This window comes from Vespula pensylvanica, chromosome 9 (genome assembly GCF_014466175.1).
Source record: "Vespula pensylvanica isolate Volc-1 chromosome 9, ASM1446617v1, whole genome shotgun sequence".
NCBI lineage: Eukaryota > Metazoa > Arthropoda > Insecta > Hymenoptera > Vespidae > Vespula > Vespula pensylvanica.
The window spans coordinates 5,880,678-5,901,194 of NC_057693.1; the positions used below are offsets into that span (position 1 = coordinate 5,880,678).

The 20,517-nt window shown below is 32.5% G+C and overlaps 2 protein-coding genes across 2 annotated transcripts; both read left to right on the top strand.

Moving 5' to 3' along the window:
- Window positions 1-12,585: 12,585 nt before the first annotated feature.
- Window positions 12,586-16,391, top strand: LOC122632032 (helicase SWR1-like). The gene is made up of 4 exons (XM_043818421.1): window positions 12,586-12,725; window positions 13,367-13,447; window positions 13,599-14,191; window positions 15,472-16,391. Exons 1-4 carry the CDS (start codon window positions 12,681-12,683, stop codon window positions 15,854-15,856), a joined length of 1,104 nt encoding a protein of 367 aa, XP_043674356.1. The 5' UTR covers window positions 12,586-12,680; the 3' UTR covers window positions 15,857-16,391.
- A 1,725-nt stretch (window positions 16,392-18,116) lies between these two features.
- Window positions 18,117-19,849, top strand: LOC122632034. The gene is made up of 2 exons (XM_043818423.1): window positions 18,117-18,274; window positions 19,138-19,849. Exons 1-2 carry the CDS (start codon window positions 18,227-18,229, stop codon window positions 19,744-19,746), a joined length of 657 nt encoding a protein of 218 aa, XP_043674358.1. The 5' UTR covers window positions 18,117-18,226; the 3' UTR covers window positions 19,747-19,849.
- The last annotated feature ends 668 nt before the right edge of the window (window positions 19,850-20,517 follow it).

Genomic DNA, 20,517 nt, shown 5'->3' on the forward strand with positions numbered 1-20,517 from the left:
AAAGAAATATGATTTTAATAACAAAAAATGTTTCTTACGAAAACGATACGTCGATGAAGTAATACGTATGTAACGTCACGAAAAGTAAATATCGTTAAGTTTTCTGCGAAATCAACAACATTGATTTACGAATATCTTCGTATTGATCGCATTTCTCGAACGCTCTTTAAATAGTACTACATACATGGGTCGGATCGAAGAAAAAGAGAGATAGAGAAGGAGAGAGAAAGAGAGAGAGAGAGAGAGAGAGAGAAGAATAAAGAAAAGAAACAAATAGTCAAGAAAGAGATCGTTCTAATAATAATACCAAATCGAATTTATTCTAAGATAAAAATCGAAATCGGGACAAGAACGTTCACACTAAACCGATCAATAATATGAAAGAAAACATTAGTACTCTATCTCACTTTATCATTCACTTTGTTATCATATCACACATAATATAATCGGAAAATTGCTAGTCGTCGCGACTATCCTCGAAATAATTGAAAAGTAGCCACGAGAAAAGATATAATTCCGATCGATATCTCAAAAGGAATGTCGATCCACCGCGTGCTCGAAGCATGCTTCTCTTTCGTCTATGCTTACGTACTTTACTTACTAACTAGAGATCTTGGAGGGTGAAAAACTCTCTTTCTCTTTCGCACGTACTCACGACGTATTTACACACACACACACATATATATATACGCATATACACAGAAAAGTAAGTGTACATTAATCTTATTTTACTTACTTTTGGAGAAAATCCAATATCTCTGAATGATTTCAACGTGGACTTTCTCGTGTTAAATTTGCAAGATATACGCACGTACGTTTTACGTTTCAATAATAATAATAATAATAACATTAATAATAACATTAATAATAACAGTGACGCAAAAAAAAAGAAAGATTGGATGAATGAAACATGACGTAGAACAGAACGACGACCTACCGAAGATTAGTTATCGAAGGGATAGTCGTCCTCCAATGGGCTCGAAGAACGAAGTTTCTTCATTCAGGAAAAAGATCCTTCTCCTTTTCCTCTTCGCATAACTTTTCCGTTTGTTTGTCCGTTTGTTTTTTTCCCCTCTTTTCTTTATTTGGATTTTCTTCTTTTTCTCTCGCGGTAACCACGTATCTCTCTCGCTCGCTCTTTTATTATTTCTCTCTGGTTTTCTCTCTGTGTTTGTATGTGCGTATGCGTATGTTTATGTAAAATCGGAAAAAAACAGAGAGAGCGAGAGAGAAAGAGAGAGAGAGAGAGAGAGAGAGGATGATCGAGAGCAAGAGCGAGAGCAAGAGCGGGAGAGACAGAGAGAGAAAGAGAGAAAGAAAAACAAGCCGCCGACCGACCGTTCGCGCCCGTGTCGCTCGGTCGACTGACTGGCTTGCTTCTTCCTATTCCCCCTCTCCTCCTAAATGTTATGTAGGTACACTCATCCCCACCACCCTCAAAAACCCACCACCACCCTTGGATCACAACTCTCCGCGCAAGTAATAAGTATTTATTTATTTATTTATTTATTTATTTATTTATTTATTTATTTATGTTTTACAACAATTAATTTCTTTTTTTCTTTCTCTTTTTTTTTGTTCCTATAACGACAAATTCGAAAACAGAGAGAGAGGGAGAGAGAGAGAGAGAGAGAGAGAGAAATATGTCTATTTCGGAAAAGTGTCTTCGCTTCCAATTAACGTAAAAAAATGTTTATTTATTGAAATAAAAAAAAGAACTTTTTCTCGCTGACCTTCTCTTTTTCCTTTTGTTACTTTTATTTGATAAAGAGAAAAGGAAATAAATTCGTTTCTTCAAATATCTATCATTCTCGATTTTTCGAAATCATTTTTTGTTCTTCCATTTTCGAACTATCTTCGACGTCTATGAAGTATATTACGTATAAGTTTAGGAAGTTTACGTTTTTGTTACCTTGAAGATAAACTTACGAAAATATTTATGTAGGTAGCTACCAACCGATTATTACATTCTACGTCATTCGAAACATTTAATGCGCATAACGCAACGTGCTGTCCTTCAAATCTTTTTACGTCAACTCGAAGCGAATTAATTTTTCCGAAATAAATATGTCTCTTTTTTCTTTCAAATTTGTCGTTATAGGTATAGAAAAAAAGAAGAAAGAAAGAAAAAAAAAAAGAAATTAATTTTTGTAAAACATGTATACTCGTATGTCACTACGATTCAACAACAAAATGTTCGAATATAATATATATATATATATATATATATATATATATATATATATATACATATGACTAGAACCGTTTTTATGTTCACCGGACTATAATTCTTATGTCAATATAAAACTTGACTTGCGAAAAAAAGTTGTTATTCAATTTTTAATTAATAATAAAAAAAGAAAATAATTATATAATAAATTAAAAAATAATAATAAAGAAAAAATAACAAGGAAAAGAAAAAAAAAGAAGAAGAAGAGGAAGAGAAACGTAGATTGCTTTCTCTCGATCTCTTACCCCCATTACTCTGGAATCGATCGTAAATAATAGGACGAGGATCGCCCACTCGATCTTCTCGATCGGCTTACTTCTTCTCTTGCCCTTTTACTCCCAAGATTTCCTTTTATCTTTTTTTTTTCCTTTTTCTTTTTTTTTCCGTGTCCACCGATTCCATCGAGGGTGCTATTTCGTCCACGTGATTTCTTTATCCAATGGGATATACTCTTCTCTTTCTTTTCTCTCTCATTCTCTCTATCTCTCTCGCCAATCGATCGTCCTAGGTATCCTATCAGTTATCGCTGTCATGATTTTTTACTTTTTTATTTGCTCAATTTTATCAGTCAAGGATTATCCCATACTTCTCTGTAATCAAAAGGGAAACACGCGAAAGGGAAAAATCTAGAAATATAATTTCCCAAATATTTAACTATATGTATATATATATATATATATATATATATATATATATATATATATATATATCGAACTATTCGAAAGTCTAATTTATTCTGAAAACTGATCGACTAAGCAATTCAAAAGAATAGAATTTTCATATACGCACGTATGTACCTACGTAGAGAGAAAAAATAAAAAGAGAAAGAGAAAGATGCGAGATGAAAGAAAAATTGAACGCAGAAATGAATAAGTTAATCGTCTCCCATAATGATTTAAAAATCGAATTGATTCGGAATTTTTGTCTACTTGATTGATGAATAACAAAATTATCTCAACGAATGAAATTCTTCTAATACATATAAATACGAAAACGTAAACCTATTGTCCTTCAGATATTTTAATATTTAACCGGGACCGATTGGTGAGTGGGTCATGACCCAAACTTGAAGAATATCCTTTTACTATAAAGGAATGTGTTACTATTGAAAAGAAAATATGAATTCTTTTGAAAATAAATAAATTCTTTCCCCTTTCTTTATACGAAAAGGGATCGTCCTCCCTCGTTCGAAGAAAATTCATCGTCCATCTCTCTTTCTCTCTCTCTCTCTCTCTCTCTCCGTCGTTCTTTCGCTCTTTCCTTCTTTCTTTCTATCTATCTATCTTTCTTTCTTTCTTTCTTTCTTTCTTTCTCTCTTGGAAAAAAAGCACGTATCTAAGTGGGTGTGAAAGAAACGATTTTTCGAAAGGAAATTCTTGACCTCGAAAACACGAGCTTTCGTTTTTATGCTCGGCCAACGACACAGCGAATCTTTTATACTTCGACGAATCCCTGGCGAATTTAGAAACAAGTGATGTATAAAACTGCAGTTAAAGAATGAGAGAGACAAAGATATATACACACACAAACACACACACACACACATCTCCAATAGAAACTTTCGACATTATTGAAGAAATGGTAAACTCGTCCATGGTATATCTCGATTCTTGAAATTCGATGTACTCTTTAAGTCGTTTCCAAACTACTTCTCTCTCTTTCTCTCTTTCCCTCTATCTATCTATCTATCTATCTATCTATCTATCTATCTATCTATCTATCTATCTATCTATCTATCTATCTCTTACACTGTTTCTGTCTCTTCAGAAATTACTTTGAGAACCGTTAGATCGAGATTTTCTCCGTTAAAAAGGAAAACTTCTTTCGTGCTTGAACTCTAACTCGAATTCGAATTCGAATTCGATTCACCGTGAACGAAACGTCCGATATAACGCGGTCGTATTTTTCACGGCGTCTATACTTATACTTTCAAATTTATGACGCGTATTCGTATATATTTCGTCTATCTAATATCAACGTATACGACATCGTTTTATATAATATATTATATGTATATATACATATACAGGGTGAGACTCTATAGTAACTGAAGGATCTCGTTCTTTTTTTCAAGCTCATAATTTTTTCAGAGTCTTCGTTTAGGCTTACAATTTGAAAAATAGATTTGTCTAAAGTAAATAAAGCGAATAAGAGTAACTCATTTTTTAGTATCTCATCCTATATATATTACTTATATGTATATATATACACACGTTATTTAAATAGGTTTTTTAACTCGGATAGAATATCACGAATGAAATTTAACATAAGTTAAGATATAAAATGACGGATTAAGTTTACTTTTTCTTGACTGTCATTAAAATTTAATAACTTTGAAGATCATCTACTTGTAAAGAGGAAAATAGAAACGAGAAAGTAAGTAGCTTATGTATATTATGATCTACTTTGACCATTGATCATCTTCGACTCGAATAAATAATGCTTCTTCCGTTTAGAATGTACATACGCCTACGAGTTATAACGCAAGAAGTTATATCCTCTCTCCTTCCACCCACTCCCACCCACTTCCCTTCCCCTCTTTCGCCTACCGTCTTTTCATCGTTTCTCCTCTAAAATTTATCATATTTTCTCTATGCGTTCTATTCTCCACTCTAAAGTCTAATTTACTATCGTCAGAGTACATATGGAATATAGAATAAGAACGAATATTTAGAGAAGATAACAAAGGTCGTAATCAAACATTGTCCTCCACTTTACATTTTTCTTATATACATAGGTATACGTATTTTCTATGTATATAACGAAATATATTTCGTAAATACAGGGTGAACCACAAATGTTCAGCAGAGAGAGAAAGAGAGAGAGAGAGAGAGATTGCTATTCCGCAATTTGAAGGAAAAAGAAAAGAAAAGAAAAAAAATTACCTTAAAAAGTGATTAAGATCGTCTAGGAACTTTTTTGACTTAGAATCTTTTCTACATCTATATCGAATTGAATGTATGTAAGTAAAGAAACTTATTGCACAAAGATATATATACGCATACATGTATATGGATTTATACATACACATACACACATATATATATATACACACGCATCTGGATAATTTTTCTGCAATCAACTACGTATATCTATTACTACTATTTTATCGGTGAACGATCAACGACGAACACAATTCTATGCATACATGTACACACACACACACACACACACACAAAAAGAGAAAAGAAAGAAGGAGAAAGGTAATAGCTAAAGAAAAGAAAGAAAAGACGAGGTCATCTTAGATCGAAGCTATGCGCGTACGATCGAATTTCCATTTCGGTCAAAATGAAATTCCTCTTGGACTTCTAGTCTTGTTCAACGAAAGATAGATATAGTGGATGGATGCATAGATAGATAGATAGATAGATAGATAGATAGATAGATAGATAGATAGATAGATAGATAGATAGAGGGAGAGAAAGAGAAAGACGACATGGCCATTTAAATTCGGGAGAAGAACCCAGTCACTCTTTCTCCACCTCCTTCTTCTTTCTTTATAAGATCTACGGTATCTTATGCATTTCCAATAACCGATCGCAGGATAAAAGTCCTTCTCTACTCGACATATACCAAAAGTTGAACTCTGCTTTTCCTCCTTTGCCAATTTACAATTTATACATGTCTTACTCACACTCATTATGATATCTTCTCTATGTACATCTCATTCCTGTCGTCCTCGACATTCGTTAAAACTTTCAACGAGAGGGTAAAGAGTTTCGTTTAAGAAAAAAAAAAAGAAAAGAAAAGAAAAGAAAAGAAAAAGAAAAGAGAGGAGAAAAATAAAGGCACGAAAGAAGAAAAAAGTTTCTACCACTTCTCGTTAATGCTTCTTTTATACAGGTAAGAGTAAGCGGGTGAGTGTGTATGTGTGCGTGTGTATGTGTGTATATCTCTAAGTAACGTATCTCCCTCATCTATTTTTCGTCCTTTTCTTTTCTTCATCTTTTTTTTTTTTTGCAAAGATAAAACGTATATTATTCTATTCATATTTCTTTTTATCTTTATTGTGTCTTTATCTTTCTCTCTGACGTTTCAGAAGAGCTGTCATTGCTATTGTCGACTCTTGTCAACCATGTGTGAGCCAGGTCGCAGAACGTTAATTGAATATTCGCACGAAACACACACCGTGATAAACGAAGATACGAGATGGACCGTGACTCGGATGCTGCGTTGGAAATGTCTATCTAAAATGTATTACGAGAACAAGTAGAAATAACATGCATAATATGTATTTACATTATTATCACGTGTTACTACATGTGATTGTTATTACTACTATTATAATTTCATTGATCATTACTTTCGAGACGTTGTTGTTTTGTTCACTTAATTTTTATCTATCTTCTTCTTCTTCTTTTTTTTTTCTTTTTTAATATTTTTCAATCGATAATCAAACATCGAGTTTAATATTACTTGTATTTGTATTTGCATTTGTATTTTTACTTATTCATTCATTCATTTATCTATTTGTTTCTTGTTTCAATTTTTTTTCTTTCGACATCATTCTCAATCATATCCACAGATTGATCAAAGCTACGTTTCGAATTGGTTTCTCATCGGGACTACGACCTTGCGCTACCGACGACGAAAGAGATAGAAATTTTGTGTCGTGTCTGGTAATCCGATAGTACAAAATTAATTACACGATCTAATCGGATTACTCCGCATACTAACGGCATTACCCATGGCCGCGTATTCGCATTTCCACGCTCGAGTCCAATCTGTGAAAGAAGAACGGGGTAACGCGCGTGAGTAACCTATGAATGAACGAAACTCTGAATACACGTATACATCGTATATTTCCTCTTTTTTTTTTCTTTCTTTCTTTCTTTCTTTTTGTCTCTCTTTTTCGTCGATAACGTCGTACGAAAAAGAGGCAAAAAAAAGGGGGGAGGAAAAAATTGTTAAAAAGAAAAGAATTTTCAAGTTATTTCTATATCAATCTTGCAAATCTTTTAAGCCGTCGAAACGTTTCTCGATAAGCGAGCCTACTCTTATAACATATGCTCTTACATACATACATACGTACGTATGTAACGTGTACATAGGACACAAAGTTACGTATTATTCGTAATACCTCGTAATCTCGTGAAAGTACCTGCACGTAGTACGACGAAGATTGATACGATAAGAATAATCTTAAAGCGTTAGGAAGAATAGGAAGAGAAACGATTTAAACAAGCGTATTACTTTATCCATGAAATAACGTATCATATGAAATAATACATTCTCTCATCCCTCAACTACAATTATTTTCTCTTTTCTATAAACTCTTTATGCGAATCAGCTGATGCCTCGAAAATCTACATAGAACGGGTTGTACATATTATTGTCAACTAACTGATAAATTTCATTCGCTATTTCGATGAATTTCAACGACAGGGAATTATCGATCGCATTCCATTTATCCTTCATCCATTTTTCACGTTTTATTTTATTTATTCCGAATATAATTCGATAGAAACAGAATAATCAATTCCGATGGCGGAGAGAAATAGAAAGAAAAGAAAAAGGAAAAGAAAATATCGCAAATAATTTATTTTCAATTTTCAGCAACTGAAATTTCACAATAACAACTTCTATTTCAATTTTCTCCCTCTATTCGTTTTCTCGTATAAAATTTCACTCCTTTTACACTTTTCCAAATACGCCCTCTCTCTCTCTCTCTCTCTCTCTCTCTCTCTTGCTTTCTCGAAAATGAAAAATGTCGAAAGGAAAAGCAAGAAGTCCTGTAAATTCCACGCTAATCCATACTTTTCCTTGAGAAGGATTTTGAGGTTTACGAGCGTCAGTAGGAAGCTGACTGATCTCTTCGAAAAGTTCTGCAAGGGTTTAAGGTCTCTCTCTTTCTCTTTCTCTTTCTCTCTCTTCAGCGACTTGTCTTTTTACTCGTTCTAGCTCGTATTAGTTACTCAACGACTGCTTGTAAGCTAAAAACGGAAGATAAAGAGGAAAGGAGAGAACAAGAAATATACAGGGTGAATCAAAGAATTCGTCGGGACAACGATTTTAAAAATCGATCTATCTTGTTTCTTCCTTTCTTTTTTCTTTTTCAAATCGTAAAGCTACGTAATCTAACGCGGATATAACTATGAGCCCGCGAAAGTCTCGAAGAAAGAATAATTCGATATTTAAAATTATTCAGGAACTTTTGAGTCAGCCTGTAGATAAAGAACATCATCTTGTGACTTTCGACAACGTCGGAAGACTCCGATAATCGTGCTTATAAATTTCCTTTTAAAGGAAACATCATTTAATTATATACGTTACTCCGTCCGCTTTAAAAATCAAATTTAAGTTCGTGGATATTTTTTTCTGGGAAGAGAGGAGAGGTACAAAAAGAAAGAAAGAGAGAGAGAGACAAAAATCTCTTATCGTCATGTTACTCTCGATAAATAATACATTTTCTAAAAAACGAAAGGTAGTAAGTGTTTGTTCTGACTCTATACCTTCATAAAACTTCTGTTTACTCGAAATGCGAATTACTTCGAATGTTACATTTTTCTGGATATTTTCGAAAATGAATTCTAGAAACGAGGAATAGAATTTTTTAATAAACAACACGTGATCTTTCTACTCATTCGATTTAGATCACATCGACTGATCTAAATCCGATCTGAACGATGTTGAAAGTCTCTTATTTCGTTGTTAAAATATGTCAATCAAAAGAGAGAGAGAGAGAGAGAGAGAGAGAGAAATCTTTGTCATAAAAAAACGTCGATCGAACGATAGCCCATTAAAAATTAAAACAAAATAAGAAATAATATTAAAAGTAACATAATACGAAGAATCTCAAGATCGATTTCAAAGATCGCGATTACTATTCTCCGAAATCTTTTACTCTCCTTTCGAAATCTTTTTTTGTTCAGATTGTAAATATCTCTAAAATCTCGAGCGATTAATTAACAAATAGAGAAATTGGAAAAGAATAAATAAAGAAATAAATAGAGATAAAAAAAAAAAAAAAGATCACTTAGTAACTTTTAGTCCACTCTGTACAAAACGAGATCTCTCATTGTGTCGCTAAACATACATGTACTGTACACATGAAGAACTTTTTCTATTCTAAATAAACTCGTTCTAGGTACGTATATGTATCTATATAATATGTACATAAATACATGTGTGTGTGTGTGTGTGTGTGTGTGTGTGTGTGTGTGTGTGTGTACGTGCACACGCGTATATGTGTCATCGAACATTTCACGTAGAAGCAAAGTTTTCAAACGCGTTAAAGACTTTACGTTTACGAGTAATTTTCTCTGAGAAAGGTGGTTGAGGGAGAAATACCACGCGTTTAATTATCGTGCCTGTCAGATCGTAAATATCAGTCGTTTGTTCGGTAGAAATTGACGCTTTCCAAAGTCGTGTCTTCGACATTCAACGTAGGAAAGGAGAACTACTACGACGACGATGACGACGATGATGACGACGACGACAACGACGACGACGACCTTTCGAATTAGCAAAGTACCGTAACATGTGTTCGTCGTAGGACAAACTAACGGAGCAAAACTATTTCGTTATGGTAGAGAATTATTTAGTAGATACATTTTACAAGGTACGCCTACGTCAACAAAATAATTGATCAACAAAAAATTTGAAAACTATCATATCTCGATGTAGTACGAATTTATTATTATTATTTAGAATATTATTATTATTATTATTATTATTATTATTATTATTATATATAAATGAAATATATATGTGTATATGAAAAATTTTGTTATGTAATTTTCTTTTCTTTTTTTTTTTTTGGAATATACGTCTTACCATTAAAAAAAAAATGACCAAATAAAAATACTCTTTTTTTTTTTATAAAAACGAATAAAATATCTATAATATTTGGATATAAATTCTTATCTCCTTACGTCACTCCTATAACCTTCGTAAAAGAAAAGGTCAAATAAATTATAATAATCATAATTCTCCATCGCTGTTATAAATGATTATAATCAATATATATATAAATATACATATATCCATACATACATACATATATATATATATATATGACGTTTTACAGCTACGTTATGCATATATATATATATATATATATATATATATATATATATATATACTCATACGTGTACGTATATGTATATACATACGTATGCATATATGATTCATATAAAAGCGTCGTTTACCGTTATTATACACAGTCATAATAATTCAATACTATCTCTCATTTGCAATCGATCGTGTTTTACCTTTTTATATTCTCAACTATTACTTTTCTTCCCGTTAATCATAGAAACTAGTTCGATCATACAGTTCTCTTTTCGTCGCTACGAAAAATGATTGTAGGCGAAGGTTCGTCGTAAAAAAAAAAAAAAAAGAAAAAAAGAAAGAAAGAAAGAAAACAAATGGTAAATTTTTCACGATCGGAGGTCGCTCGATAAAAAAAAAAATCACAAAACTCGATATTCGAAACCGGTCGACCTTTTGTCGATCGTTCTCGACAAAACTTCAGGATCTGGTTGGCGATCCTTGAAACGACTGTCTCGAGGTAAAGGCCTGTCGTTAAATTTCATTCTCTTTGTTAATTTTCCTTTTCACCATTTCCATCTATATAACTCTTTTCTTTCTCTCTCTCTCTCTCTCTCTCTCTCTCTCTCTCTCTCTCTCTCTCTCTCTCTCTCTCTCTTTCCTTTCGTCTCTGACAAGTCTCGAATATCTCGATAAGGAATTATCATTAAGAAAAAAAAAAAAAAGAAGAAAGAAAAAGATACGATTTATCTGAAAGATAAAAAATAAAACAAAGATAGGCGTCACGAAGGATCGGACTCCAAAGTATTGTAATAGGTACGACCCTGACATACATAAGATCTCTTAAACGAAGAGAAATTATACGATCGAACGAATTACGTATTTTTTCTTTTTTGTTTTGTTTTTAATTGCAAATGTAGGGGAAAAGGCGAAACTTTATTTCTGTCTCCCTCTCTCTTTCTTTCTTTTTCTCTCTTACTTAACAGCGACGTAAGAAAACCGTGAAGCTCAGCTCTTTTTAAAGCCAACAGCTCTCGCCTAATGAATAATAAATTCGAAGTTCAATTTACCAGGCAGGACGACGAGTTGGCGGTATTTAAATCTAGCTACACGATCCCGCGGATGGGGAGAATAAAATTAACGTAGTTGTATTTGAGTCGAATTACAAAACAAAAAAGAAAAAGAGAGGAAAGAAAAAAGGGAAAAAGAAAAAATGAAAGAGAAAAAAAGGAAAGAAAAAGAGAATGATCGGATGGAGGGGGTTGTCGATGAAAAAAAAAAAAAAGAAAAAAAAGAAAAGAAAACAAAGTACTCGCAAAAAAAGATTCGTAATAAAAAACAAAGTAACGATTATCAACAAATGATAATTGTATCGGAGATATCAAAGGAAGAAAAGATCAAAGCAAAAAAAAAAAAGAAAAAAAAAAAAAAAAAGATAAGTATTGCACTTAGAATAAGCGCGACATAGAAAGATCTGAAAAACATAACGCACGAGGAAGAAAAATCATCGAATATAATCTCGAATGAATCGAATGAATTCACTCGATTCATTCGATGCAAAGAAAGCGTGCATCGTTCTGAGTTAACCAAGACGCACCTGGAATAACAAATGGAACGATTTAATTTAAGTGTCACGATCGTATATCGGCACTCGTCGATCGTTTTACCTAAGAGTTTTTTTTTTTTTTTTTACTCTAGCTTGATATTTAATAATATATAAAATTGGCTCGATTCGTCCGTTCGTTCAAAGTCACATTTCATCATTATCTGTATCCTTATCTTATTAAATATATCCTTATATCGAGTTCGTTAATTGGTGCAATTAATGAGCTACGTTTGAGCGTTCTTGACGATGACGATAAGGAGAAATTAAATAAATCTAAATAAAAACTATGAGACATGAATTAAAAGGATAAAGAAGAAGGAAGAGGACTATGGAAAAAGAAAAATGAAGAAGAAGAAGAAGAAGGAGAAGGAAGAAGAAGAAGAAGAAGAAGAAGAAGAAGAAGAAGAAGACGAAAATCAAAGAGTTTATACGAGGAGAGAATGTAGATGTGCGTATAGAGTCGTGGCCGAGGACGACCTGGAACCGTTACCAAGACTTTTCGAGACCAGTCTCTTTCCAACGCTCGTCGGTAAGCCTCCGAAGAAAAGACGAACTACGAAGGAATAACGATAACAATTTGTTTACCATTATCGAAGATCGATAGATCGTTTTTAACGCGATATATATATATATATATACATGTATATATAAATCAAATACTTAAAATTTGTCGAGTGAGAAAAACGAAAAGAAGAAAGAAATAGATCATCGGTCTTTTTAAAAAGAGAACAAAAAAATACGACAAACGAGAAACAAACAAATAAAAGAAAGAAAGAAAAAAAAAACAAAGATAGGAAGGAAAAAAATAATAAGAAAAAAAGAAAAGATCGAGAGAACATAATCCACCGAAAGATGAGGCTAATCCACCGTTTGCTAGTTCTACTCTTTCTACGAGAGGTAAGCTTTTAACTACGTGACTCGGCTAATGAACGTAATTAAGTTCCAACAAGAGTTTCCTCTTTTAATTCGTACATACATGTATACGTATATATACGTATGTATGTATGTATGTATAGATATATGTATGGTGTACGTATGTTAGATACGACAAAGCGCGTGAATCATAATTAGACTTTTTTCTCCGTAAATAATTCGATCGATCATTGATCATTTAATAAATATACATACATATGTAAGAGTATAACAGTTTATTAATTCGAGAGTTTGCATCTCTGAAGCACGTGTATGAAAAATTCGATTGAATTGTTTCTTCTCTATTTTTTCGCGAACCCTTTGAAATAAAGAAAAAAAAAAAAACAAAAAAAAAAGAAAAAAAATATAAGATATAAGACTTCGATCCAATCTAAAGTAATTACCCGTATAATTCATCAAAGTGACTTGAATGTAAATAAAACGACGGAAATAAAAGAGAGAACGCTAATTAACGAAGTTACCGTCGAAGCGAACTGACTACGTTTCCAATTTCAATGAAAGCATTAATTAAAAGTAATTGTGTGTGTGTGTGTGTGTGTGTGTATGTATTATACATACGAATTTCAATTTCAATTTCGCAATTTTCAATTTTGCATTTTTTTCAGGCATTCGCTGCGGTAGCTAGGAAACCACCAACTTTTTCAAAGCCAGTCTATTCGAATGCCTATCTTCCGGCAGCTATGCAGGTGGGTGTGTGGTTTTCAAACGATTAAAAAAAAAAGAGAGAGAGAGAGAGAAAGGAGGAGAAAGAGAGAGAGAGAGAAAAAAAGATAAAAAAATCAAATGAATTATTCTCATCGATTCGTTCAATGTAACAAACGAATTCTTTATATTCAGGTTATTTTCCATGCGGTTGAACAACTAAAAGCTATTCAAACAGAGGAAACAACTCATGCTACGAGTATTTCCTCTTCTATTATTGAAACGAATCAAGGAACAACGTTGTCCATGATCGAGGATAATTTTAAGGAAACGGAAATAATGGAAATGGCTGAAACTGTTACGGAAATGATTAAAAACGACAAAATATTAACTAACGTCGAATACGTTTCAACTTTGACAAGTATAATAAATGATCGACATCAAGAATTGCCTGAAATTCACGAGGAAACGCCGGAAATGAATTATGCAACTCCGGAAACGAATTACGAAAGACCTGAAACGGTAGAACAGGTTAAAGAAATGAATCAAGAGCTTCCAGAAATAAATGAAGAGAAATCAAACGTCGATACCAAAGATGTTCCTCCGATAACGCGAGGAACACTTTCGAAAGATACCAAAATAAAAGACGAACCGAGCATCGATAGCATAGTCGAAGGGATTTATGAAATATTAAAACCGACGTCGACCGATATCTACGATGATATAAACGATGATAACAATGATAATTATAAAATGGAGAAGATCGAAGAAGAGGATGATGAGAACAGGTAAGTACATTTTTTTTTTTTTTTATTATTATTATAACTACTAATCGTTTAGAGTCAAGTATTTAATAATTCGTCCGATTAAAAAAGTAATTATTAGGAATATCGAAGAGATAAAGAAGGAATCGATTTATTCAAAATGGACTCTCGGTGGGAAAGAAAGAAATGAAAAAATTGATGTTGATTAAAATCTTTTAAAGTGGTGATAGTAACGTAGTAAAAAAAAAAAAAAAACAGTTTGAGTAATTAATGATTCTTCGTTTAATGAAAAGTAATTTGAAGTAGCAAAGAAATTGTAAATATAAGGGACGGTTTAGTAAAAGAAGATTGATTGATGTCGTATGATTTTCTCGAGGAAGAAGAAAAAGAAAAAGAAAAAGAAGAAGAAGATGAAGATGAAGAAGACGAAGAAGGTTTATTCCATTTATCGAGAAGTGCAGGATATTACGAGTCTAACTGCTATAAATCGATTTCTCATACTCTTTCACGCGTTTCCACGGGATTGCCTCAGTCGAACACGATGAAATATCTATCATAGTGCTCATTCCTACCCACGAAAACCAACCAACGTGAACGACCAATAAAAATCGACGCGACGTCTTCTTCTCTTCGCTTCGTTTCAATACAACGTATTTGGATCATACGTATATTCGAATACGCCATGTGTTATAGATTTTTCTTATTCGATGGAGCGTGATATAAAAGTATCCGAAAAGTTTCTTTCTTTTTTTTTTTTTTTTTTTAAAAACATAAATTACGCTTTTCTACTTCTCTGATTTCATTCTTTTCCCGATTATATATAAATAAAAATAAAAAATAAAAAAAAAAAAAAAAGGAAACAAAAAATCTGAAGCTTGTGATTTTCCACGATTCAGAAAAGAAAAGAAAAGAAAAGATAATTAGCCATTAAGCCATTGAAGAGTCTCGTAAAAGAGTGGAATTAAAAATTCTTGTGAAATTCTAGAAATCATTTCGGATCATATCCTATATTTTCTGTAATAATATCGATATAAAAAAAAAAAAAAAAAAAAAAAAAAAAAAAAAAAAAAAAAAAACTATATATTTCTAACATAACTTATAAAGCGATGAAAAATGTGTCGGTCCTATATATAAATAAATAAATAAATAAAAAAAAGAAAGAAAGAAAGAAAAAAAAATGAAAAGAAAAGAAGATGCTCGTTAACGATGTCGTTTCTCGAAAGCTTAACGAGTCCCCAGGCAGAAGAAGAAAAAGAAGAGAGTAGAAAAAGATGAAGAATTCTAGACTTATCTCACCTTCGCAGGTTCACAATGCTAGGCGAAAAAGTGACACAAGTACCAAGGCCGAGTCTGAGCAACTACTTAAAGCGTGTCAAAGCAGAGCCTAGGGCATCTTTGGTGCAACTAGCTTCGCTCTACGATGCCCTTGGGAAGGATGCTAGGAAGCAGGGTTATGGTAAGTACTTTGGATATTCTGACGAAGTCCTGCAGGTGCTCGATACATCGGCCGAAGGTGGTATAGGACCGCAATTGAAGAAGTTATTGGACAAGGTCCTTGAAAGGAACGAACTCACCAGGGAAGATGCCAAGAACAGGACAAAACTCGTAATACGAGATCTCGAAGAACCTGCCAGTTTACTTAGCAACGATCTTAGAAATCTGTTGCCTCTTCGGTTCTCCTTTTTTTAAACTGCTCTATTTCTTCTTCTTCTCCTTCTTCTTCTTTTTTTTTTCCTAAGGAAGAAGAAGAATAAAAAGTTAATTAAACGGTCGGATATTAATTAATAGACGACGATCGTTAAAAGCTGTTCATCGGCGGAACGATGGGAGTTAATTATTCGAAATGAAACTTCAATTCTCTTCGATTAAAAATAAAATTTTTTTAAAGTCGATAGTTAAATCATTCGATTCTCGCGATCGGTTCAATTAAGAGAGAAAGAGAGAGAGAGAGAGAGAGAAGGAAAAATTTAATATATAGCTCAATTTTCTATATTTTACGATTCATTAATTTAGAGTATCCATCCTTCACCACCATCATCGTTACCCCTTACTACTTTTCCTTCTCCTCCTCTTCACTCTCACCAACCATTTTATTTTTAATCAAAATATATTCTCATAAATTCACTTTCATCGATCATCGAAAATACTTCTACCCTGTTCCATGCGTGCGGTTAACAGATCAAAATTTAATAAATTTATCAAATAGTAAGATTAAAGAGAAAAATTAAAGCAAAAAAAAAAAAAAAAAAAAAAGAAAAGAAAGAAAAGAAAAGAAGTAAAAGAAAACGAAGAAGATTGAAGTCAGCCTGTCGAGAGCAAGCGCCTATTTAATGTGTTTCATCGAAAATGACAAAGGGCTGGAACGTGATCCGAATCATTTCGACCATCTGTCTGTGGTTACTGAAAGAAAGAAAGAATGAGAAAAAAAAAGTAAAAGAAAAAAAAAAAAAGAAGAAGAAGAAAGTACATTAAAACTCGTCCAGAGAAAAATGATAGGATTTTGATCTAGGCTACTGCGAATTAGTGTCCCTTCGTGACCGGGAAACAAATTGGTTAGGGAAACGAAAATTATTCTGGTGCTTCTCGACATTTTATGGTAGAATGCATGCAACGCATAAGTCCGAAAGCTGCTGATCAATTTTTTTTAAGCTATTCCTTTCCGACATTTTTTTTTTCTTTTTCTTTCTTTTTTGTCTCTATTTTTTTTTTTTTTTTTAATTTTTATTTTATATATAGCCCTCTACCGATTTCGTTTCGTTTCTATATGTTTAAATACCTCATTGGTATCTGCGAACGAAATTATTATTTCATTATTATTATTATTATTATTATTATTATTATTATTATTATTATTATCGTTGTTATGATTATTAGATATGTACATCGTATATCAAATATATCATAGATTAGATTAGATATATATTATTATTTTCGATAAAATTATCTAACTCGTCAAATTTGCGAACAATTGTATTCGTTCGATATAATTAAATCTATTTGTCTAACGTTTTGTATAAATAATTTCTATCATAAATCTCGAATATATCGTAACTTTATATATATATATATATATTCTTTTTTATATGTTATTCTTTTATCAATATTCTATTAAGTTTTAATTCGCTGCTACTTTCAGAAGAACGTTTCGCCTTTCAGCGAGAGAAAGTAAGTAAACATCTTCGAAACATCTGCTTTTCGTAAAAAGGCATCCTATTCCTCTCGTTCGATATTTCACGTCCGTACGTCATCGCCGTCTAAACGTTTATCCTATATATCATAAATCTTTTCTATCATAATCGCATTATATACTATTCAAAAATAATACCGTCAAAAATTTCTCAAGAGATAACATATAAGACGTATACTTGCATAAAACGTCTCGTACACGATTGACTCATATCTTACATATTAATAACGATTGTTCGAAAGCATTGTCTAATAAAAATGTCATCGTCTAAAACTTCAGATTGGTTCTAAGAAACGAAAAAAAAAATATATATATATATATACACACAGATATATGATTCAAAGCTATACCGATATTCATAAAAACGAACAAGTTTTTCAATGTTTTTAATCACCCTTATAGAAAAAGAAAGGGAGAGAGAGAGAGAGAGAGTGAGAGAGATCGACTAAAAATAGATAAAAAAGAAATAAAAAAAATTACGATTCAAACGATTCTATCTTATTTTCAAAAATCACCTTGACCCACCGTCCAATCCAGAGATCGATATTGTTTAATGCTCACTGGATTATGAGTTGGCAAAGAGTCAAGCGCATCGATACGTGCTCCGACTTGCCAAACGATGTATTGACTAATTCTGTGTCAATTGATGTGTCCAATACGCAAAGTCGCCGGCTAAGACAATAGATATGCGTTTCATCGTTGTATTATCAACGATCGGTTTTTACGCCCTTGGTTTGAAAGCAGGTATAAATTGATTTTGAAATTGATGATGGTCTTCAGTCGACAGTACAAGCTATCGAGTGTGGGCGTAGAGAATTGCGTTAGACAAAAATTGAGCATTGAACGATACACAAAAAAAAGAAAATAAATAAATGAATAACAAAATGAATATCTCGCTGGGATACTGCTTGCTTCTTTGCGTAAGTAAACTTATTGTTTACGATAATAAAAATTTTGAAGAAATATAATTTCTTGTGAACGTTATCATCGAAATCAATAATAATCGATAATTGAATGGATAAGAAATTTTTTGTGAAAACAAGAAATTTCACAAAGATAGAAGAAGAAAAGAAAAACTAAGCGCAGATTATTAGCTCGACAATATTTTACGATATTAATTATACTGTATACTAATAATTCTTACGCTAAATTTGATATGGCAAATAATATCGATTGTTTACGCGAAGGTTCCTGCGCACGGAGACCCAATTTATCAAATGTTTCTAAATCGTATTATACGTATTGATCAACATTTCGAAATACATTCTGTGTGAAAAAATTTTCCTAGAGAGAGAAAAAAAAAAAAAAAATAAATAAACCTTAATAAAAAGGAACATCAAAAAATAGGATGAGCGAAGTCGCGACGATAAAAATTCCAAAGTCGACATAAATATCAATTCTTGACAATTTGCACGTATGATTTCGTAATATGAGATATAAAAAAAAGTTAATTCGAGAATAACCCTTGTGAATTCTAACGACTATATTAGCTACGAAGAGCACGCGTCAACGTGCTTCGTAAGAGTGACGCTAATTACAAATACTTACTATGAATCGGGGCAAAATGGCGTTCGAGTCGCGCACGCGCAAATTTCACTTTTCATTTTACCGCGAATTCGACTAAAATATATATATATATATATATATATAAGCGCATAAGGGTTGAAGAAAGCAAAAAAGAAGTAACACCAACGCAAATCCGCTCAAGAACATATGCACGTATCTATAAAAAAAAAAAAATTGTTATCAAAAAATAAATAATTTCATTATCATATTCCGACAGCTCCTGTCAACGAGAGTACAAACGAAGCCGCAAATAACAAAATTATTTCCTATCGAGGAAATACACGTTAACGATCATCGAGAAGCTAATAACGAGACGAAACTATTTGACAAATTATTTGGAAAATTACGTGCAACTTATAATTTCGTCTTTCGCAAAACGGACAATGGTAGCAACAGTAACGTAGAAAAAATATTGCCGAAGGACGCGCCAAATCCTGACGTAGAGGCATTCAAATTAATCTGGAAAAATCCGATCAATTCGAATTTGGAAATAACGAAATTAAATGCGCAAACCACGACGAAGGAACCAGTGTATCAAACGAGAATAAAAACTCTTTACGACGCACCAAGGTATGATAGATTCGAAGAGCTTCAACCATTGGAACCATTGGAACAATTGGAACCTTTGATGCCATTGGAATTCGACGAGGAAAATGAACATAAAAAGGACGACGACGTCGAATTCATAACCCCGGCAACCGGTCTACAATTTCCAACAACCCTCGGTCGTCATTTCGTCGAGTGGCTTGGCTCTCTTCTAGGACTTTCTTACGGAATCTACGCGAAACTTACGAGAGCCATTCATAGTAATTACACGCTTTATTAGGGTCAATGGCATACACGAATATACTCGGACTACTTTTATTCTCAACTGAAAAAAAAAGAAGAAAAAAAAAAAAGCAACATAAAAGTCATATCGTTTTTGTTGCTTCGTTTGCTCTTCTTTTTTTTTTTTTTTTATTTTTTTTTTGTATTATTTGAAATAATTTTTATAGTTAGTTAGATAATTAGAATTAATGAACGAAATGTTACAACATTTTTATACCCACTTATCTCCTCCGTCACAGTCACGTCGGCTGTAATAATACAAACGATTACTTGTACGTTAATAAATAAATACACAAATAAATGAATGAATAACGGAGATCGGAATGGATAAAACTGTACTCTCTAAATTTCTTTTATTGAAAAATATTTCGGTCTGAAAAATACATGCGTCGCTCTTTCTTCTTCATATCTTATTCTTTCTTTCTTTCTTTCTTTCTTTTTGTTTTGTTTTATTTTATTTTTGGCACGCCCACTCTATCTATTACACTATACAATAATAATCTTATTCTCGATTAACACGGTACTGTGAATTTTTATCGACATGAATGAAATTCGTCAGACCTTAAGAAAGGTGTACGCGATTAGACGACGCTAGTCCCTATAGTCATGCATCTTTGGAAGTATATAATAAAATCAGTTTTAAGATTTAAACGAGGAGAAAGGAAAAAAAAAAGAAAAGGAAAGAAAGAAAAGAAAAGAAAAGAAAAGGAAAACCAAGCGAATGGAATAAAAAAGAAAAAAAAGGAAAAGAAAAAGAAAAGAAAAGAAA

What these genes read in the sequence shown, in the direction of transcription:
- LOC122632032 (XM_043818421.1), top strand. Translation starts at nt 12,681, where the DNA reads ATGAGGCTAATCCACCGTTTGCTAGTTCTACTCTTTCTACGAGAG. An exon ending in TTCTACTCTTTCTACGAGAG is followed by an intron (nt 12,726 to 13,366) that starts GTAAGCTTTTAA and finishes CATTTTTTTCAG; the next exon opens with GCATTCGCTGCGGTAGCTAG. An exon ending in ATCTTCCGGCAGCTATGCAG is followed by an intron (nt 13,448 to 13,598) that starts GTGGGTGTGTGG and finishes CTTTATATTCAG; the next exon opens with GTTATTTTCCATGCGGTTGA.
- LOC122632034 (XM_043818423.1), top strand. Translation starts at nt 18,227, where the DNA reads ATGAATAACAAAATGAATATCTCGCTGGGATACTGCTTGCTTCTTTGC. An exon ending in GATACTGCTTGCTTCTTTGC is followed by an intron (nt 18,275 to 19,137) that starts GTAAGTAAACTT and finishes ATATTCCGACAG; the next exon opens with CTCCTGTCAACGAGAGTACA.